Raw genomic sequence first — 23,505 nt, 5'->3', positions numbered from 1 at the left:
CGTGCTATTGATTAAGAAATTGCATTATCGTCTTTCTAATTACGTCATGATGGTAGATACGATCATACTCGGTCGTGAAGTTATTGTTGTGGCAAAACAATTTCCTGAGGGACCAGAAAGTTCTTAAGGGCGCAAAAACGACTGTAACATCACATAAAAGGGAAATTCAATATTACAGCTGATGCAAGAAGACGATAAAACAATTTTCTTTTTCTCAATGTAACACACACATTGGACTGCTGATCTTGGTGTCTGTAATCTTAGCAAAACGCATAATTAAAATGAAAATGATACTGAGAAGATGATAGGAATGAGCACTTCTGAATGATTCAGTATTCCCAAAACAAATATTTATTATAACTAACATATATCGTACCTAATGCTTATTGCTACAATGACGGTAGGTTTTTATGTCCGTTTCGTGTCCATTGAGCGCTCTTTTATATAGCCATTGTCCTCTTGAGTCGCTCGTGCGTCGCCACGATAAGTTATAACTGTTCTTTTTTACACTTCACTCAAACTTAGACGGAACACGTTTTTATTTATTTAGTAAAAAATTATATCAGACCGCCACAAGTCTGCGGTCGTCTTACTTAAAGGCCGGTATTACACTATCAAATTTCTTTGTCCAATATCTTTGTCCAATAACTTTGTCAAAGATATTTGATAGTGTAATAGGGACTTTGTCAAATGTCGTCCAATATTTGATCAAAACTAGGGCCTCGCTGTATATTTGATCAAAGAAACCGCTTGTCTTCTGTTCACTGCAATGTGACATGTTACCACATGGAGCGCTAGCATCGCTGCAGCGTTCTGTCGTCTGTAGTGTTTTTATAACCATTGCCGGTAAATACAATTGGTGTGTGCCGACAACTACAAAATTAATAAAGATGTCTGAAGCTGATGAGGCGCTTTACAACGTTAGGCACCTTGAATACAAAATAGATTAAGAAGATTGGAGACCTAACCTAACCTAACCTAACCTAACCTAATCTAACCCTCTCCTGTGTCAAGGAATCGGAGTGTTACAGTGAGCCTGTCTTCTGAAGATGTAGCAGTTCTTAAATGAATATTGTGCTTTGTGATATGAGGTTACACGTCATTGAGCACATAGAGAAATGTATGCTCATCCATTCTTAAGTAATTGATGTACGACTTGACGTCTTCCACTGTAAGCTCACGTAATAAGTTTTGTTGAATGCTTTTATCGTGTCGTCGTAAAACCCACGGCTTCACCCAGATTAGATTAGTTTTTCGTTCCATAGATCTGTGCTGAGGAGATCCTCGTGGATGTGGAACGTGTCGATTTTTTTTTAAGCTGAAATAACAATACTAATAGTATGAATAAATACAATACATCATTTGTTTCTGTTAAAAATATCGCCAATGGAGTAGAAGGAGTTGGCCAGTAGTAAGTTTTTCAGGCTCCTTTTAAACTGATCTTTATTTCTAACTAAATTTTTTATGTTTCCTGGCAAATTATTGAAGATGAGTGTTCCTGAGTAGTGGACCCCTTTTTGAACTAAAGTAAGTGCTTTTAAGTCCTTGTGCAGATCATTTTTGTTCCTGGTATTGTATGTATGAACTTCGTTGTTTGTTGGAAAAAGAGATATATTAATAACAAGTTGTTGTCAGCCATCTTGAACTTTGACGAAAAATTTGATGACAGTGTAATACCCCTTCTAGCGCTACGTCAAAGATCTTTGTCAAATATATTGGACGGAATATTGGATCACATCTTTGATCAAATCTTTGACAAAGAAATTTGATATTGTAATACCGGCCTTAGAAAACAGTACAAGTGTTTAGCGCTCTAGGCTTCATTTGTTCTCCAGCGAACAAAATAGTGAAGGATCGCATATCGTTCTGTATTCTGTTTATGTTGCCGGCCAAAGACGACGAATTACATTATTTAGGAAATTCCGCCATCGCTATGCGACGCCTTATTATACATTAACCATTTTTTATAAACAAGTATTTGCCTTCTGGCTGAAAGTATTAACTATTTGCTGTTTTAATGAAGCCAAAACTAGTGAATATCACGCTCCATATGTGGCATAATGTCCCGCTGTTGTTTTGAAGCGTTGCACATTTCAGCTTCAGTAACTATTTTCTGTATTTAGCCAACAGAGTTTTTCGGAAAGCTTACCTTTCTTCAAAACAGCCCTAAGATGACGTCGAGTATGCAAGCAGTAGTAAATCGCGCCGTAGAAAATCGTATTACATTTAGTTTAAAGTGAATAGTCTGCCAAAACAGTGTTCATAGCGGTATCCGTTTGTGCTCTTTCTCACATATATGGATCCATCTATCGTGTATGAAGAACAGGAAAGTGATAAATCCGAATTGTGTATGTGGCTTTGTTCATTGCAGTGGTCGAAAAATTGCAGTCAGATGTATAATGCTGGTACTGAAGAACTCATCTCTGATGTGCTGAAAGAAGAACTCGCAATAGCTAAAAATATATGAATGATATCGAATCGTTAATTAATTCTTTGAATGTCGATTCGATTTTAATCCTTGTGTGAAAAACGTACAAAGTGAAAACTACAACACTCTCAAAGAAACCGTTACTGAAATTGAAAGTGCTCCAACTCCGCAAACTCGTTTGCGCCCAGTGCACAAGAGAAACACCGACAAATGAAATTATTGAGAGAAGACGAGACAAAACCAAAAGTTTGTATCTTTGCAGACAGCCATGGACGAGATTTGGCCACTATTCTTACGAATATGCAATCTAAATTTTCCGTTACTGCCACAGTAAAACCCGGGGCTCCTTTCCAGCAAATAATTAAAGATTTAAGCCCTCAACCAAACGATGTTTGTGTAATTATTGCTGGAGCTAACGATGTTTATAAAAATGAGTCGAAAAATGCAATCACAACATTGCGAACTGCAATGGAAAGAACCTCGCCAAGAAAAACAATCGTCGTTAGCATCCCACATAGACATGACCTAATAAACAGTTCATGTGCAAATAATGAAATCAAATTCACAAACAGAATGTTTCAAAAGGTATGCAAAGCATTCCAGGACGTGAAGTTTTTGGATAGTAATTCCGAAGAGAGAAAACACTTTACTCGACATGCAATGCACAGGAACCGGCTACGAAAACGTGTACTCGCTAAAGCACTATTAGCAGAAACATTCAAACTATTTGAAAACACCACTCCTCCAATCATTCTGAAAGCACCTGTACCATTGGAAGAAATACAGACAGTGTCGTCAAAATACTCCTTCAAACCTAATGGAACAGCTGAAGGGAAGACTTCATATGCAGCAGCACCTGTATGTGAATCAACACAAACAGGTCTTTTATACAAAAGCAAGACAGCACCAGCAGGTACAACTTAAGTGGGAAACGTTAGTCCACTGCCAACTTGTGAAGCAGCGGCATTTTTCTATTAATAGGCTATTATACAAGATAAAATTTGGAATTTGTTTGTAAATTTGCATTTTAGTTATGTCAGTTTTAAGGGCTCATTTGTACTCTAAAGTGATAATATAATTTTTTCTCACTGTCAAAGACACAATATCAAGAGCTATCAATAAACAATATGTATTTGCAGTGAAAAAAATAGCAACTGTTTTAATATTGTAATTTGGCTCTCGCACTGCTCAGAGTGTTGGGATAATTGTTTCTGTACTGACACAATTTGTCATTGCTCCATAACGCCAGACATTTTGCTACATACTGAACATAGATTTAAAGAGACGCAACAATGTATTCATCTCTATTAATATACTGCCAAGCAACAATTATTATTTATATGTAAGTTTCTATTCAGAATTTATGTGATTTCTTGAATATATCTCTACATCTTTTCATTTTAGTAGTTTTAACAATGGTGTTAAAGGCTGCGACATGGCAGAGGTTTGTGCGCAAACTGATGGAAAATTATAAAGTCCTAGCATAAAAGAACCATAAGGCAATCTTCATGGCAATTTTACTGCGAGAAGTCAGATATTTCACACGGTAATGCAAAAATACTTAGCAAACTCATGACCTCAGCCACCAATGCCATTGTTTGCACACCAGACAATGAGTGAGGAAATAACATTGTTTAATCTTAATACTTTGAAATACTAGTAATTATCTTATCTGTATTCTCATCCTCACATGCAGACGTAAATTAGTATTATTATTTATACAGTTGATTATGAATTTCAGTAAAATTGCTACCTACAAAGACAAGAATGAGATTATCGCACAGCTTTGATTTACAGTGTCTGTGCCTGTTTATACTTTATAATCCAGTACTTTAGGTATTTCAAATGTTTCGTAGGCTGAAGTCTGTTAACTTTAATGTGAGTGAGTTTAGAGTTGTGGCTGCACTAGCTGTTGGGTGACTATTTAACGAGTCACCAACCAATAAGCTCACTAGTCGGAAATGGCAAACGTTTCTTCGATTCAGACTGAGCATTTTCTTCAAGACTCAGTTTTGAATTTAAAAGGTTGATGACTGACATTGTTGCAAAAGACAGTACATGCTTAAAGACAAGATGCGGTTATTAATGGCACAAGAAAATGTGGTGCCCGGTCCCCTCCGTCACGTATTGACTCCGTCCAGAAAACTTCGCGTCAACTGTGCTCTTTTTGTAATTGCTGCTGCAACCTAGCAGTAGTAGTATCACAATTGCATGGTGAAGTCAACATTGCAAGTTGTGTTGGCAACACCGATCGTGGGTTACATCAGCATTTCCTATCTTGAGTCTCCCATCTCTGCAACAGCCTAAAATATTCCCTAACTCAACCACCACCTCCACCCCCCACAGTGCGAACCATCTGGCTTTTTGTGTCACTTAGCACGTTCGGCCACATCAAATATCTAGAGGCACAAAATGGGATGAAGTAAGATGCAGAGTAGAGGTAAAGCTTATTAGGAATAAATGTGAGAGAGGGGAATTTTTAGAGTTTCATCTTATGGGTTTTTTGCAGGGGCTACTATGAACTTATGGTGCAGAATCACGAAAAACATAAGATTGGAGAACATAAATTTGCAATTGAAAATTAAGTCATAAATTTATTAATAGTTATTTATAAGGATGGGCGGGCCATACATAACCTTCGATGGTTACAACTCCCCATTCTGCTAATAAAACATTTTTTTGCCTGCAGATTTAAAAAGCTGGTTATTGTAATATTCACAAAACCTTCTGGAGGTAAGTACTGACTAGCCTGTCTCGGCATGATTTTAGCAAACCACTCAGTAATTCAAACGGAACACGAGCTTTTGTTTGGACTAAGGACAAAGAAATTAACTTTGCCAAAATTTTAATAATGAATACAGAATTCAAACTTCTCCACTATCTCCAATGGTTTATTGTCTCTTCAGACACATTAAAAATACTAAAACTTCGTACCATAACAAAAAGACGATCTTAAGAAAGTACTGTAGTTATTGATTTACTATATGCATGTTCCAATGCGAACTTATCTTTGAGGCAGCAGTTTTACTATTTGAGCTGCCTGTGTTGTGTTCCTATGGAAGCCTGTTTCACAGCAGGGTGTATACGCGGACAAGGAAAAAAAATTCCCGGATAAAAGTACACTTTCTCCCGGATGCAAAAACACTTTTTCCATGTTATTAAGTGACACTATATTTTACCTTAGAACTGTAAAACTTATCAATCCTTTGACGGTTATGTTTTTATACACGGGCGTAAAACTCAGGGAAGAAAACTACTTTTGGAAAGATTTTTGATGTGCAGCAACATTTACGCTGCACATTTTCGAATTACAAAAGTATAAATTCGAATTCCACCAAACACCGCATGCTACTTTCCGAACTATTGTAATCAAGATTGCGATGCGCTTTTGTAAGCGTCACAGCGCATGTCACGTGATCTCGCCAGCCGATGGCAGCAGATATTCAGACTGCAGGACATGTGATGTAGTCAGCTAATAGCAACATCACTGTTAAGTAGCGCCGATACTCAAACAGGAAAAGTTAATGTTTAAAATTAATATATATAGTGTTGCTACAAGAAAAGAAAAGCTTTCACATATACTGTTTACATTTTTTGCGTGTGTTACACTTGAAGATATATCACACAAATGTGCCAGTAAAATTTTTAGCAGGGTCCAGTGACTTCTCAAAGCTTTACACAAATAAATTAGCTACTGCAGAGGAGAGAGAGCTCCCCGTTGCACTACAACAATTTGCTCTTAAAAACGACATGAATGTCTGATCTGGCCTCGAAATACTTCTAAATGGCTCGTCATCAAATGCTTTGTGATTTAAGAAATCCATCGTACATTATATGTGACAGTAGTATCTGTTCTCGAAAGAACAGTTACCGTAGATGACCATGCAGCTTTGCTAGAAATGAAATGATAATTTTATAGACACCCTAGCTGCAAACAGGCATTGATGTACTTCATTGGGGACATGCTGAAAATGTGTGCCCAGACCGGGACTCGAACCTGGGATCTCCTGCTTACATAGAAGACGATCTATCCATCTGAGCGACCGAGGGCACGGAGGATAGTGCGCGCCTGCAGGGACTTATCTCTTGCACGCTCCCCGTGAGAGCTGCTTGGTCAACTACGGTAACTGTTCTTTCGGGAACAGATACTACCGTCACATATAGTTAAAATATGGCTTCCCGGCCATTGACCTTCCTGTGCGAACGCACACACTATGCCCGAACTCGTACAGGACTTGGTAGATTAATCTACCACGAGTAATGAGTATGATGGGCAAACATCTATTAGGCACACTACAAATGTAGTAGTGTGGACGTGTTGGGAATGTGGGTCTCACGGGGAGCGTGCAAGGGGTAAGTCCCTGCAGGCGCCCTATCCTCTGTGCCCTCGGTGGCTCAGATGGATAATCTGCCATGTAAGCAGGAGGTCCCAAGTTCGAGTCCCGGTCAGGGCACACATTTTCAACATGTAGCCAATGAAGTACATCAACGCCTGTTTGCAGCTAGGGCATCTATTTAATTATCATTTCAAATCATCATACATTCTCGCAGATAGTTAAACCTGCGTAAAAGGAAATTTACTTTGAAAGTAACTTTTCAAACCACCATTCCCCACGATCTGTTAGAAATAGGTTCGTTTCAGTTGCCGTCAGTGAGCGCCAGATAACAGGCGCCACCATGCTTTGGCAACTGCTATGACGCAGGAAGCCCGTATGTGTAAAACATTAAAAGATCTTACATTAGTCATAAAAGAAAAAAGGCATCAGAGATTACTGCAAGAGCATTGGAATTTCGTGAACCATATTGAAATGTGCACATTTAAAGTGTATACTTTAAGAGTACATTTGTATGTCCAGATTCCCAATGAAGTAGGCCTCGACCTGATATTAAGCTTTTCAGTGTGGGTTTCAGGATGTAAATTTTCTTGGAGTACCAGTACTGCAGTAACTCATTTTTGAGTCATTATTATGGCATATTGCCATACATGCTAGAAAATGGAAACGTTCACTTGAAATGCAGCGAGTAGTTGAAATTGGCAAATAGTGTGGAATTAAACACTGTTTCAAACACATTGACTGCCTCAGCGTAGAAGATTAATAAAAACCAATTTTATTTAGCACACGACAAAATTACTTCGTTGTTCTACAAGGTTATTAATGCATGGCTGTCAGAAAAGTGGAAATAAAATAAAATCTGAAACTAATAACGTATATTAGCCTTCCATAATTATGTGAATGTATTTTAATTTGCTTGATAGCTCTCTGCCACAGAAATCCATTTTGTTTTCATTTGACGTGAGAGCAGCAAACGAAGAGGAAAAGTAAAATCACTAAATGTTAACACGGGTCATGTGTAGACTACACACGTCCCCACTATAACTCAGACCGCTCTGCGCATCAGCCCCGGATCTATAATATTTCCGAAGCAGGGCAATACAAAGTTAGGTGGTGTCCCCGGCCGCCCCCCCCCCCCCCCCTCTCCCTCGAGCGTTTGAGATAAGACGTCAAAAATTTAAAAAATCGAATTTTCAAGAATATGTTCATTTTGTAGCGCACAGCTTTCTGAAGAAAGTGATACATAAAACATATATGTCCGAGGAAATGTAAGACGTTATTTGGTCTTAAGTGTGCAGTGCCACCCCTCTTCACACAGCATTCCTCTATTGCCCGTCACTATTTCACTCCATGGAATTGAAATGTGTATATTTTGTACTGGATGCCATCAAAATATATTCAGGACAGTGGAAATTAAAATGTCCTGTGGTGCCTCTCCTGCTTCCAGTCGCCCAGTTTGACATAAACCCTTGCAATTAATACTGGTTGGGATTATTTGTAATCTGGAGAACAAGAACCCTTCAGAAAATTTCCACTCTTTATTGTCTATTAGTTAATGACTTTCTGTTTAGGAGGATGTAAAATTAAATATAGGATACATAAAACCAGTAAAGACAAGAGACAAGCAATACAGTAGCTTTACATGTCCTTTCTGTGACAGAATCTATTACCTCATCAAAGTCTGTCAAACGTTTTGCTACATGAAAAATCAAAATATCGTTGTCTAATACTGTTTAAGCTAATAATACAAATAGTACCCAAAACTGGTGTGGTTTCTTGAGCTGATAACATCTATTTTGTCACTGTCTGCTATGCGAAACAAAGTAGGCCTGAAACTTCCTGGCAGATTAAAACTGTGTGCCCGACTGAGACTCGGACTCGGGACCTTTGGCTTTCGCGGGCAAGTGCTGTACCATCTGAGCTACCGAAGCTCAGATGGTAGAGCACTTGCCCGCGAAAGGCAAAGGTCCCTAGTTCGAGTCTCGGTTGGGCACGCAGTTTTAATCTTCCAGGAAGTTTCATATCAGCGCACACTCCGCTGCAGAGTGAAAATCTCATTCTGGAAAGTAGGCCTTTCTAACACTGCAGAAATTGTAACACACACCAAATAAATGAGACTGTTTTGGCACAAATGGTCATTTTTGTAACACGACACAATATAATTCACGAAGACCAACATAAAATGCCTATTAGGCCTACTACAAGCAAAAAGCTTTGTTGGAAAATAGTTTCACATTTCATTCATACGCTCCAGTTTCTCGAGCATGAGATCAAAAAGTAGTAGTATGAGATTTTTATATAAATTTGGAATAGTCATATTCTTCCCCAATTTGCGTAATGTCCCCGTTTCTTCTCCTTCCTCGTTCTAACAATCAATTTTGTCATGACTCATTCTGGAACTATTCCTGCCTTTGTCAAAACTTATTCGCCGGTTAATTTCACTAACTCTGCTAGAATCACCAGTTTAGTTATCCTTGATTATTCTCCGGATAGGCATTATGTTCGTACAAACCATTCTCCGCACTACTTCCAGAATAGATCTCGAGCAGCTGCTAGACAGGGACTGTACAACTGGCCCTTACCAGTGTAGTGACCTAGCCAAAAGTTTTCTGACAATTTCATTTTCCTGGATACACCGAGAAGATAATATGTAATCTTTCTTACCTGTTAGTCATTTATTTCCACTCTAGTAGTCTGCATCTATGGATTTCCCTAGTAATAACAACAAGACTAATCATTCACAAACCCAATCAACAACATAATCGGACAGCGATTGACGTTCACTCGTTCGGCTTTACTCCGCTCAGCTATTGGGACCAAACTGCTGATGTCATCGGTGCCTAGGCTTATACACTACTTAATCTAACTTTAACTTATGCTAAGGCCAACACATACACCCACTACCGAGGGAGGGGGGAGCCACCGTGAACCGTGACAAGTCGCCTTAGACCGCACGGCTATCCCGCGCGCCTTATGATTCATTCAGAAATCAATTTACAGTGTGTTCAAAAACCAACAAGCATGCGCATCAAAATCATGAGTAATCAATAGACCAATGTACGCTGGATGCTAGGCGCTTTGTGAAACAAAGTTTTTCTCCTCAAGAATACCAATTTGGCGACCCCCCCTCCCTCAAAGACCCGGGCCCGCTGTGCATACGTGAATCTGGCAGCTTTGGCGCACCAGTAAATTTTTTTTCCAGTTGCACCTAGCTGCTTGCTGCGACTGCTTGCACAGCCAACATACACATTTCTGTAACCAGAAACGGGAGAAGGTACTACTCTTATGTCACTCAACTGCGCATGCGCACGAGCCCGCTCGTAACTGCTAAAACAAATCTAATGTAAACAGTTGTAACATCACGCTCATTGGAGGCAGTTTGTTGTTATGAAGCATTGCATAGTATTCCTAAAGTCTTTCACACATTTTGCTTTTGGCAAACACTCATGTGAGCACTGGGTTTTGTTGTTGTATATGGCACATTTCCTTTGCAATTTATGTTTTATTTTTGTTTTCTTTTCTCGTTCACATTTTATTGTTGCAGTATTACTCTTCCGTAGCAGGATACAGCAATATTCTTTGTTAGAGTATCGATTCTTTCCAAAAATGTAACTGAAAATTAAAACTAATATTCCCGAAATTCTAAAAAATTCTCTCAACAGTTTTGTGAAGTCCTTCCAAATATGCCACGTGTTAACATTCACGTGACTAACTTCGTGTAACTCTGGTGGGAAGTGCTTCCTGTACATTTACCTATACAAAAATTACACTTTCCCTCATTTGCAAATTTAAGTATAAACAAGCCTACACATCCACTCTTGCTCAGGAACATGTGTGGAAATGTTTACATTTTCTACACCATGTACTGCTTCTAAATCTTATAGTGGCTAAAGCAGAGGGTAGAAAGGCCACAGCAATTACGAGGATTTTCTCCAGGTCTGACACAACCAGTAGTGTTACATATACTTAATACCTTGATGATGGGACTATCTTCTCTCAAAGACTTAGGAAATACTACTAAAAGAAAGTTCACATGTGAGCCACATCCAGAAGACGCTTGGTGGTACACTTTGTCACTTAAGGACAAGGTGAAGTGCCTGAGAACATAAAACAACTGAGAAAGAAACGGCAGGTTTACTCTTATAGAAACTGATTCCCTTCTGTTATTTTATGGGAGACCTACTAGGAAAAATACAAAGGCTGCAGAGGCTATGGCACATGCTATATGGGCCATTTATTTCCACAAACAATCCGCTAGTCAAACAGCAATGCACAAACTGTGCTACAAACGTAACTGACTGGATCAAGTACAACACATGAAATGAAGCCTATTGATATGAGCACTCGCTATCGCAACCTGTTATGAAACTGATTAAGCCCACGTTTAGGTTTCCTGCAAACCCTAATTTATTGAGAAAGCATTTTGATGGGAACAAAACAATGTGAATGAAAGCATAAATCATTTAATGTGGATTAGATGCTCATGGAGGATATTTTGTGAACTTTAGTATTAAAAAACAAGTGTGTGTGACACAGCCTTATATTTCAATGGAGGAAATAATGACAAGACGTTACGTGCTGAGAAATTCAAGATTTCGCAACAAACGGTTGCTTCATCAGGAAAGAGGGAAGGAGAGGGAAAGACGAAAGGATGTGGGTTTTAAGGGAGAGGGTAAGGAGTCATTCCAATCCCGGGAGCAGAAAGACTTACCTTGGGGGAAAAAAGGACGGGTATACACTCGCACACACACACATATCCATCCACACATATACAGACACAAGCAGACATATTTAAAGACAAAGAGTTTGGGCAGAGATGTCAGTCGAGGCGGAGGTGAAGAGGCAAAGATGATGTTGAATGTCAGGTGAGGTATGATTGGCGGCAACTTAAAATTAGCGGAGATTGAGGCCTGGTGGATAACGGGAAGAGAGGATATGTTGAAGAGCAAGTTCCAATCTCCGGAGTTCGGGTAGGTTGGTGTTAGTGGGAAGTATCCAGATAACCCGGACAGTGTAACACTGTGCCAAGATGTGCTGGCCGTGCACCAAGGCATGTTTAGCCACAGGGTGATCCTCATTACCAACAAACACTGTCTGCCTGTGTCCATTCATGCGAATGGACAGTTTGTTGCTGGTCATTCCCACATAGAATGCATCACAGTGTAGGCAGGTCAGTTGGTAAACCACGTGGGTGCTTTCACAAGTGGCTCTGCCTTTGATCGTGTACACCTTCCGGGTTACAGGACTGGAGTAGGTGGTGGTGGGAGGGTGCATGGGACAGGTTTTACACCGGGGGCGGTTACAAGGATAGGAGCCAGAGGGTAGGGAAGGTGGTTTGGGGATTTCATAGGGATGAACTAACAGGTTACGAAGGTTAGGCGGACGGCGGAAAGACACTCTTGGTGGAGTGGGGAGGATTTCATGAAGGATGGATCTCATTTCAGGGCAGGATTTGAGGAAGTCGTATCCCTGCTGGAGAGCCACATTCAGAGTCTGGCCCAGTCCCGGAAAGTATCCTGTCACAAGTGGGGCACTTTTGTGGTTCTTCTGTGGGGGATTCTGGGTTTGAGGGGATGAGGAGGTGGCTCTGGTTATTTGCTTCTGTACCAGGTCAGGAGGGTAGTTGCAAGATGCGAAAGCTATTGTCAGGTTGTGGGTGTAATGGTTCAGGGATTCCGGACTGGAGCAGATTTGTTTGCCACGAAGACATTGGCTGTAGGGAAGGGACCGTTTGATGTGGAATGGGTGGCAGCTGTCATAATGGAGGTACTGTTGCTTGTTGGTGGGTTTGATGTGGACGGACGTGTGAAGCTGGCCATTGGACAGGTGGAGGTCAACGTCAAGGAAAGTGGCATGGGATTTGGAGTAGGACCAGGTGAATCTGATGGAACCAAAGGAGTTTAGGTTGGAGAGGAAATTCTGGAGTTCTTCTTCACTGTGAGTCGAGATCATGAAGATGTCATCAATAAATCTGTACCAAACTTTGGGTTGGCAGGCCTGGGTAACCAAGAAGGCTTCCTCTAAGCGACCCATGAATAGGTTGGTGTACGAGGGGGCCATCCTGGTACCCATGGCTGTTCCCTTTAATTGTTGGTATGTCTGGCCTTCAAAAGTGAAGAAGTCGTGGGTGTGCTGTTAGAACAGCATGCCACCTTCACCTCAAAAAACTATCCAATCTCCTGGTTTCCCTGCTCCGGAAAGGCAACTCACTCACCCTTCACAACCTTTCCAGCAAACCTCAACCACCTCTCATTGCACACAAACCCAGTCTCTCCCATCTACTCAATCTCCCACTTCCAGCTCCGCTCCCTCCAAAACCTCAAAATTCCAATCAACACAATCTGGTACCACAACACCCTAATTCAGTAGTTAACCTTTCCTCCAAACCTCTCTCCCAATCCGAAACCTCTGTCCTATCCAAAGGCCTCACCTTCAGCCCCACTCCCAGATTCAACCAAACAGCCCTCGTCAAAGATTTACTGTCCTACACTCGTACTCTCTGCTGGAAGTATCACTTTGCCACGAAGAAAAATGATCCTAATCCTACCCCTAATGATCCAACTCCCCAAGATACTATCCAAATTGAACCCTGCCTGAAACAGTTCCGTCCTCCGTCACAGCGGGACCCACCTCCTCTTCCTCAAAATCACCCTCTCCAAACCTTCCAGGAATTTCTGACTTCCAGCCTTGCCTCTCAATCCTTCTTAAAAAACCTTAATCCTACTCCCAACATCACCACTGCTGAAGCCCAGGCTATCCGTGATCTGAAGGCTGACCGGTCCATCATCATTCTTCCGGCGGACAAGGGTTCCATGACCGTGGTACTTGATCGTCGGGAGTATGTGGCTGAGGGACTGCGTCAGCTTTCGGACAATACCACATACAAAGTCTGCTAAGGTAATCCCATTCCTGATGTCCAGGCGGAGCTTCAAGGAATCCTCAGAACCTTAGGCCCCCTACAAAACCTTTCACCTGACTCCATCAACCTCCTGACCCCACCGACACCCCGCACCCCTACCTTCTTCCTAAAATTCACAAACCTAATCATCCCGGCCGCCCCATTGTAGCTGGTTACCAAGCCCCCACAGAACGTAGATCAACACCTTCAACCCATTACATGCAGTCTCCCATCCTTCATCAAAGACACCAACCACTTTCTCGAACGCCTGGAATCCTTACCCAGTCCGTTACCCCCAGAAACCATCCTTGTAACCATTGATGCCACTTCCTTATACACAAATATCCCGCACGCCCAGGGCCTCGCTGCGATGGAGCACTTCCTTTCACGCCGATCACCTGCCACCCTACCTAAAACCTCTTTCCTCATTACCTTAGCCAGCTTCATCCTGACCCACAACTTCTTCACTTTTGAAGACCAGACATACCAACAATTAAAGGGAACAGCCATGGGTACCAGGATGGCCCCTTCGTACGCCAACCTGTTCATGGGTTGCTTAGAGGAAGCCTTCTTGGTTACCCAAGCCTGCCAACCCAAAGTTTGGTACAGATTTATTGATGACATCTTCATGATCTGGACTCACAGTGAAGAAGAACTCCAGAATTTCCTCTCCAACCTCAACTCCTTTGGTTCCATCAGATTCACCTGGTCCTACTCCAAATCCCATGCCACTTTCCTTGATGTTGACCTCCACCTGTCCAATGGCCAACTTCACACGTCCGTCCACATCAAACCCACCAACAAGCAACAGTACCTCCATTACGACAGCTGCCACCCATTCCACATCAAACGGTCCCTTCCCTACAGCCTAGGTCTTCGTGGCAAACGAATCTGCTCCAGTCCGGAATCCCTGAAACATTACACCAACAACCTGACAACAGCTTTCGCATCCCGCAACTACCCTCCCGACCTGGTTCAGAAGCAAATAACCAGAGCCACTTCCTCATCCTCTCAAACCCAGAACCTCCCACAGAAGAACCGCAAAAGTGCCCCACTTGTGACAGGATACTTTCCGGGACTGGATCAGATTCTGAATGTGGCTCTCCAGCAGGGATACGACTTCGTCAAATCCTGCGCCGAAATGAGATCCATCCTTCATGAAATCCTCCCCACTCCACCAAGAGTGTCTTTCCGCCGTCCACCTAACCTTCGTAACCTCTTAGTTCATCCCTATGAAATCCCCAAACCACCTTCCCTACCCTCTGGCTCCTACCCTTGTAACCTCCCCCGGTGTAAAACCTGTCCCATGCACCCTCCCACCACCACCTACTCCAGTCCTGTAACCCAGAAGGTGTACACGATCAAAGGCAGAGCCACGTGTGAAAGCACCCATGTGATCTACCAACTGACCTGCCTACACTGTGACGCATTCTATGTGGGAATGACCAGCAACAAACTGTCCATTCGCATGAATGGACACAGGCAGACAGTGTTTGTTGGTAATGAGGATCACCCTGTGGCTAAACATGCCTTGGTGCACGGCCAGCACATCTTGGCACAGTGTTACACCGTCCGGGTTATCTGGATACTTCCCACTAACACCAACCTACCCGAACTCCGGAGATTGGAACTTGCTCTTCAGCATATCCTCTCTTCCCGTTATCCACCAGGCCTCAATCTCCGCTAATTTTAAGTTGCCGCCAATCATACCTCAACAACATCTTTGCCTCTGCATTTCTGCCTTGACTGACATCTCTGCCCAAACTCTTTGTCTTTAAATATGTCTGCTTGTGTCTGTATATGTGTGGATGGATATGTGTGTGTGTGCGCGAGTGTATACCCGTCCTTTTTTCCCCCTAAGGTAAGTCTTTCCGCTCCCGGGATTGGTTGGTTGGTTGGTTTTGGGGAAAGAGACCAGACAGCGTGGTCATCGGTCTCGTCGGATTAGGGAAGGATGGGGAAAGAAGTCGGCCGTGTCCTTTCAGAGGAACCATCCCGGCATTTGCCTGGAGTGATTTAGGGAAATCACGGAAAACCTAAATCAGGATGGCCGGACGCGGGATTGAACCGTCGTCCTCCCGAATGCGAGTCCAGTGTTGAACCACTGCTCCCGGGATTGGAATGACTCCTTACCCTCTCCCTTAAAACCCACATCCTTTCATCTTTCCCTCTTTCCTGCTGAGGCAACAGTTTGTTGCGAAAGCTTGAATTTTGTGTGTATGTTTGTGTTTGTTTGTGTGTCTGTCGACCTGCCAGCACTTTCATTTGGTAAGTCACATCATCTTTATATATATATATATATATATATATATATATATATATATATATATATATATATATATATATATATATATATGAAGTGACTTACCGAACGAAGGCGCTGGCAGGTCGATAGACACACAAACAAACACAAACTTACACACAAAATTCTAGCTTTCGCAACCAACGGTTGCCTCAGCAGGAAAGAGGGAAAGATGAAAGGATGTGGGTTTTAAGGGAGAGGGTAAGGAGTCATTCCAATCCCGGGAGCGGAAAGACTTACCTTAAGGGGAAAAAAGGACAGGTATACACTCGCACACACACACATATCCATCCACACATACAGACACAAGCAGACATATTTAAGACAAATAATATAATTTTTCCCACGTGGAATGTTTCCCTCTATTATATATATATATATATATATATATATATATATATATATATATATATATATATATATATATATATATATATATATATATATATGAGAGAATGGTAACTGCTGCTATTTGTAATGTAATGTAAGATATATATATATATAGTAAGTATGTGTACATTTAGTAATACAGCATCTTCTCACTCCCCCATCACAGAAACACAAAACGTTTAGTTGCTCCTAACATTAAAACAAGATGTAACACCGCGTACACGCAGCACCGACAGGCACGTGCACGCAACAGAAATTTACGAAATGGTCTCTCAGAAAAATAAACGTGTTACCTAAATGTGTCTACATCAAATTTCTCTAACTTTAAAATGGGCCATTTCAGATGGAGTGCAGAGAAAGGAAACAATGACCTAGATCAGACGAGCTGCATTTCAAAACCTATTCAAATTTAATTTAAAACGGAAAAGAAACTGAGAAAAGAAGGAAGTTATTAACAATGCTGTAAGAATCAATATAACAACATTTCATAACACAGATTTGCGATCTCTTTCATATATTTTATATACTTCTAAAGCATGCCATCTGGCTGGAGTCAATTTTTATACAGTCTCTGCAGTATTTATAGTCAAGTATTTATATATAATAATAATAATATGTATATATAAATTTTCATATCCCAAAGTCCTAACGTCACGACCTCCTTAGGAGGCAAGGAATACAGAGGCCGTTCGATGAAGTTCCATGCTCTACTCTCTCGTTCCCCAGTGCCGAGTTGAAATCTCCGCGACAGCAGAGAGACCTCCCCCGTTTATCACTGGCCCGAGGCACACTCTTCGCTCAAGTCGTCATCGGCCTCCCGCAGTGCAGTAAAGAATGCCGTCAGAGATTTCAGTGCGACGCCTTTGCCCTGCAGGAATGCTGGATCTTTGCTCTGCTCCCATCTCAGGAACGTCTCGTTTGCCACACAGCCGTAGTCCCAGAGCGCCTGGAATAAGTCTCGCAGCAGACCTGCGAACAGATGATAAATATGACTAGGAGAGAGAAGGAAATTTGGCTGTCACCATAAAGTTTCAGCAGATGCCTGGAACCCATTAAAAGACATGGGTGTATATATAACAAAGTGTATCTGTAACACTAAAATATAAAAGCATATCTACTGCAAGAGAGATATTGACCAATTACGTAACAGAGTGGAAATAGTAAGAGAACTGCATTCGCTAACTGTCAATTTTAGAAAGATACACAACAGCACAACGAATAAAACATGATACAGAATGTGATGCGCAACACTTTGGGCATGCTCCAAGGCCCCAACTTAACCGGCTCAGGTCACTCCCAGGATTCTAAAGGCCTGGTAACAACTTACTGTTAATCAAAATTGTATTGCCCAACTTTCTTTCTGCCCAGCATAACACTGAAGTTTTCTCGAATGAAAAAATGGGACGGACCGCAGGAAATGTGGCATGTGACCACACTCGAGAAGGCTATGCACAGTACTACAAGAAAGGCAACACTGCAAGAGAATAGTGTGAGGAATGGCTCCCACCAGTTTGTGGTCGTTCCCTGCCACTCGAGTTACTTTAATATTCTTTCCAGCCATTGCACACATTCTGCAGACTTCGAGGTGTGCAACATGTTACTCTATTTGTGAACAATAAATTAACCAGAAACATTTGAACAAAATGATTTGCTGCACTGATATAAGTACACTGTGCAGCTGCAGAAGTTTATTCAATTTAATCGTGGCAATGAAAACATTTTGGCTGTTTTATTCTCTACACAGGTCAATTTTAGTGTTTCGTTACAGAGGTAGGTGTCAGTTGTAACCATTATGAAAGCATGGCATTCTTTTACTCACTTCATTCAAACTAAAGCAACAGGTTTCGTATTCCTGTGCAGTGAACACTAAGTCATTACAGCATAACTGTCGCACATTTTAACTGCCAATTCATAGTTAATAGCTGTTTTATCATTCACACAACTCATGTTTTTGCCTGCAAGATGTAACAATGTCACATTTGCCAATTTAGCAGAAAATATATTCAATTATAAAATATTTCTGTCTGCTTGTGTCTGTATGTGTGGATGGATATGTATGTGTGGATGGATATGTGTGTGTGGATGGATATGTGTGTGTGTGCGCGAGTGTATACCTGTCCTTTTTTCCCCTTAAGGTAAGTCTTTCCGCTCCCGGGATTGGAATGACTCCTTACCCTCTCCCTTAAAACCCACATCCTTTCATCTTTCCCTCTCCTTCCCTCTTTCCTGTTGAGGCAATCGTTGGTTGCGAAAGCTAGAATTTTGTGTGTATGTTTGTGTTTGTTTGTGTGTCTATCGACCTGCCAGCACTTTCGTTCGGTAAGTCACCTCATCTTTGTTTATATATTTTTATGATAAAGTGTACAAGAAAGAACAAACCTCAAATGAGTGAAACAGGGGACTAAGTAAAGAGTTTACTACTAGGTTTGATTACCTATCATTGCGCCCTGCCACAAGGATCATATACCAGTGGAGGACCAGGTGCAAAACCTGCCAAGCACTTTCTATTCCAGACCTGTCACAGGTTTATCCTATCCCCATCAGGCACTGGTCACCTTTGAAAGCAGCCATGTCATTTACCAGCTCTGCTGCATTCATTGGACAGCTTTTTATATCAGTAGGAATACTGACACCGAGATGAACGGCCACCACCAGACTGCGGCCACGTGCTAAGTAGACCAACGTGCAGCTGAACGTCACACTTTAATTGCTGCTTCACTAACCGAGCCATCTGGAGCCTTCCCTCCATTACCAGCTTCTCTGAACTGCACAGATGGGAGTTATCCTTACAACACATTCTCTGCTCCCATAATTATCCCGGCCTCGAGCCCTTCACAGAACAGTTTCCACCCTTGTGTTCGATCATCTCCTCCCCATTCTCATCTCCGACTCTGCTTATTTGCAGCCCTCTGCACACCCACCCGTCTTTCCCCACTCCTCTCCTTTTTGTTCCTTTTTCCCCACCTCCCCACTCCACAACCTCCCGACGCTGCTCTCGACGGCAGTCTAGTCCGTGCACACACTGCGAGACGAGAGCTTACCTCTCCCCCCACTCGTACACTGTTATCCCTTCCCCTTCCCGATCCCCTCCAGACTACTGCTTGCATCCCACGTCATGTTTCATTCCGACCCGAGATGCTGGAGTCGGTGGCCGTGTGTGCATTAGGTGCGCTCGCTTTTGTGTTTGTGTATATTTTACTGACAAACGCTGTGGCTGAAACCTTTATGTGAGAGAGTAAATTGTGTGTCTGCAACTTTGTGTCTTCTTAAAAGAAAATAGCAATTATTTTTTCTTACATTGCCTGATAGTGTGAAATGCAGTTTAAACCTTCACTGCTATGATTTAGGAACTTGCATCTGTATAGCAAGTATTTTCCAGAGTAACTTGTGAGCATAGTTTGCCAATTAAGACACAGCATTTGATAATTCCTTGCAGTAATCAGTAATAGCAATCTGTTTTCAAATATAATGAAGCTTGCTTTCAGCACAAATACAATAAACTGTCAATTCATACTGAAGTCCTCATTTCTCCCCTATTTCTGTTGTTACACAGCAAGTGAACTGTAATTTTAAGATTAGACACGCACCATAGCCTCTAGGAGGCAAATATTAGTATACTGTCATTCTCAGATTTGTAACAGTTTTACTGAGCCTTAAGAAGTTATATGAGGACTGTTTAATATTTCCATAACAGTTGTAATTTCAAGCCAATGGTGTGTTCAAACTAAATGTAGTTAACAGCCCTGGAAGTCTTACAGTTTGCGAATTTAGAGGCGGCAGAGTTACAGGAGTGACTCGTCTGCATTAAATCTTGCGTGAAAACTCAAGAAAACCTTACCAAAGTGATATAGGAAGCCTGCATTGACGAGTGCTAAAGCCATACTGTTACAGATGGCTAACACGGTTCTCTAACACCAAAAATAGCTCATCAGGTCAGATCAAATGCCAAAGCCGCACTGATTATTTTCTTTGACTTTGAAGGATTAGTTTGTGCCACAGGGACAAACTGTTAATCGACAGTACTATCGGGCCACGTTGTGACACCTGCGAGAAAATATAAGAAAACTGTATGGAATGTAGCGAGACAAATTGATGGCTCTCGCATCACGATAATGCACCTACACATTTGTCACTGTTCACGTGTGACTATTGCACAGAAAATGAAATGACTGTGCTGCCTCATCCTTAGTAGTCTCCAGACATTGCCCCTGCATGCATTGTTTTTTCCACAGTTGGAAACCCAGTTGAAAGGACCAAGATTTGCAATGACAGATGAGATAAAAGAAAATTTGCAGACAGCACTTTGCGCGATCCAGCAATGTGACTGCTTCCGGAAGTGAACATTGCATTTGTGCTGGTGCGTCAATTGTGGAGGAAATTATTTCTCAGGAGACAATGCACAATAAGTAAAAGGGAAATACATAAAAATTCCCTGGAGACATTTGCGGAATTTCTTGAACAGACATAGTATTTATACAACAGATTTGGCATTAGAGCACTCAATACCACTAATTGAGCATTATCACTTTTCCAGAAATTTTTCTATACCTATTAATAGTCGAATGTTACTCCAACAGGGCTGCCGCAAGTTTCCCCAAGTGAAATTCCTCAATATTTCCCGATTTACAGCCAAGTTTTAGCATCCAGAATGAGATTTTCACTCTGCGGCGGAGTACGCGCTGATATGAAACTTCCTGGAAGATTGAAACTGTGTGCCGGACCGACACTCGAACTCGAGATCTCTTAGCATTTCCCCCCCGACAAATTTTGAGATCCCGTGTGTAAATAAAGACAGTTGACCAAAAATATGTAAGTACTTCTGTATTTCTAAACTTGTGAGCGATTAAGTACTAACATCAATATCTTTTCTAATGAACTTTTTAGCTGGAGAAAGCAAGCCAAATGTTATGTTCGCTTCATTAAGACCACAGATATTTTATTTCCATAAAATGGAACATTTGGTGAAAAAAATACGCATTTCCTTGTAGTCGCAAGACAGATTTAGAATACATTCACGGATTTCAGAAATAACCTCAGAAGAAAGTAGGCATCTTGAAAGAAGTGTACATGTGGGGAAGAATTGTGTAAACCAACACATTTGTGACCATCAATAATATGTTGGTTCAACTATGTTCATTATTGTCATTTATTACCCACTGCGTTATATCTGTTATTTTAACAGGTGTTGTGCGATTTTTCCTTTGAGAAACATACGAGTACATACTGTACAAACTGCTACCGACTGACACGATGTTTTCCTTACGATCCATATTTTTTAACACAAACTACTTTTGATGTGGCAGTATGTACTAGAATAAATAAAATTTCTATAGAATGCTGCACAGTACAATGCAGTTGCGGTGAGACAGTCGCAATTCCTGAAATCCGCTACCCGCGGCATCCGGCCTGCCGAGGAGCACTGCAGTCCCAAGTCTACGGATAAACCACAAAAATCCGCCGCATTATGCCATACACAGACAGATGTGGCCTGCAGGCAAACCGACGAGACTAGATTTGACAGGCAGGACCTGCACACTAGTGGGAAACAATGGGCTCCAGATTGGCAGGCCATATCCATTCGATATAGCCACAGAAGTGGCCTGCAGTTTTGGCCCATCATGGAAGACCATTTGTGTGGCCAGCTATTCACGTCACAGAAACCATTTTGACGAAATGAGATGACGGTGATCAATCCACGCAACAGATAACTTGCACGAATACTCCGAGAATCGATACTAATGAGGATAGGTAGCAACTCACCATAAAGATGATCGCTGAGCCGCAGACAGCCAAATAGGAAAGACCGTCATGCTTTCACAACAAAATTTTTGGCCACACCCTTTGTTAAAGAAAGGACACACACATTCACACTATCCCTCTGACAACTCGGGCACTTGCGACTGCTTTCTGCAGCCACTGTGTCGACAGTCTCTGATAATCACACCCAAACAACCGCTCTTCACGCCTGCCTGAAGAAGTGGTGGTATCACTGACTGCAAGCTGAGGGGAGTGGTAGAAGGGGAGAAGCAGTAGGAATGAGGGAGTAGGGAAGTAGCACACGCACTCGGCCGTGCCCAGACAGCGGCAATACACTTTTCCTAATTACTTTCTCTAATATCTCCCTGGCTCATCTGGAATTCTCTGCTTTCCAGAACTCGGGGCAACTCTGTTCAAGTTCAACAGATATTTAATTACTACACAGTGTATAGCACTTCAGAAGGTTGACAAACACAGGTTAACCGAGAGGATTGCATCAGATAAAAACATTTTCCCCTGTAATTTCTTCAGTGGTGCTACACGATGGCTCAGTTCTGGGCCCATACAACTATATCTACAGTCCGCAAGCCACCTGTACAGTGTACAGTACTTAGCGTACCATTATCACTTCCTCCCTTGCTTGTTACATTCGTTAATGTTCTTTGAGAGCAACAACTGATAAGCTTCTCGAGATTTCAAATATCTCTGAGTTTACCTTTACAGTAAATTTAGACACGAATAGAAAGCAATATATTGGATGACGTCCCAAGTAACACACACTCAATAACGCACACTGTGATACCCAATGCCTCACTTTCAGAATCTGTCACTAGACACGAATGAGCACCTCCGACGTTTTCGCTCTCACTAAAAGAACCTGTGATGAAAAACTGCTGTTCTTTCCACTTTTTTGTGGTTTCTCTGAGAATCCAAACCAATCCCACACTACAATACTCAAATACGAGTTTTGTACGGTACTTCCTTCGTGGACGGACAACACTTCACGAAGATTCTTCCAATGACTGTATGGGCATCTGCTTTATTTGCAATTTGTCATATGTAGATATTCCACTTTTGGTTCACTCAGTACACATACCCCAAATATTTAATGGATGTGACTGCTTCCAATAATTGTTCTGCAATGAAGTAAGCACACAATGTGTCGGTCTGTCTATTTATGCTCAGTACGGTGTAAATATGTTGAGGGTCAAATGCTAATTCCTGCACACGGTGCCTATCATCTGCAGGTCTTCCCGCAGTTCACTAGAAAAACTGCATTACTCAATTTAACTAGGTATCTAGAAGCCCAGGACTACGGAGTTAGCACGAAGTACACACATCCAGTGGACGGACATGAAGCCGCCTCGGTGTGACGACTCTGTATCCCACAGCAGAA

The 23,505-nt window shown here is 41.8% G+C and overlaps 1 protein-coding gene across 1 annotated transcript in view; it reads right to left on the bottom strand.

Annotated features, from left to right (window-relative positions):
- Positions 1 to 16,920: 16,920 nt before the first annotated feature.
- LOC126213419 (eukaryotic translation initiation factor 4 gamma 1-like) overlaps positions 16,921 to 23,505 on the bottom strand; it is a 110,616-nt gene continuing 104,031 nt past the window's right edge. Inside the window, exon 13 of the mRNA XM_049941159.1 lies at positions 16,921 to 17,321. Within this exon, the coding sequence (XP_049797116.1) occupies positions 17,125 to 17,321 (197 nt within the window). The 3' untranslated portion in view covers positions 16,921 to 17,124. The remainder of the gene's footprint in view (positions 17,322 to 23,505) is intronic.

The sequence above is a fragment of the Schistocerca nitens genome, chromosome 11 (assembly GCF_023898315.1).
Source record: "Schistocerca nitens isolate TAMUIC-IGC-003100 chromosome 11, iqSchNite1.1, whole genome shotgun sequence".
Classification (NCBI taxonomy): domain Eukaryota; kingdom Metazoa; phylum Arthropoda; class Insecta; order Orthoptera; family Acrididae; genus Schistocerca; species Schistocerca nitens.
This window is presented reverse-complemented; position numbering and strand designations above follow the sequence as displayed.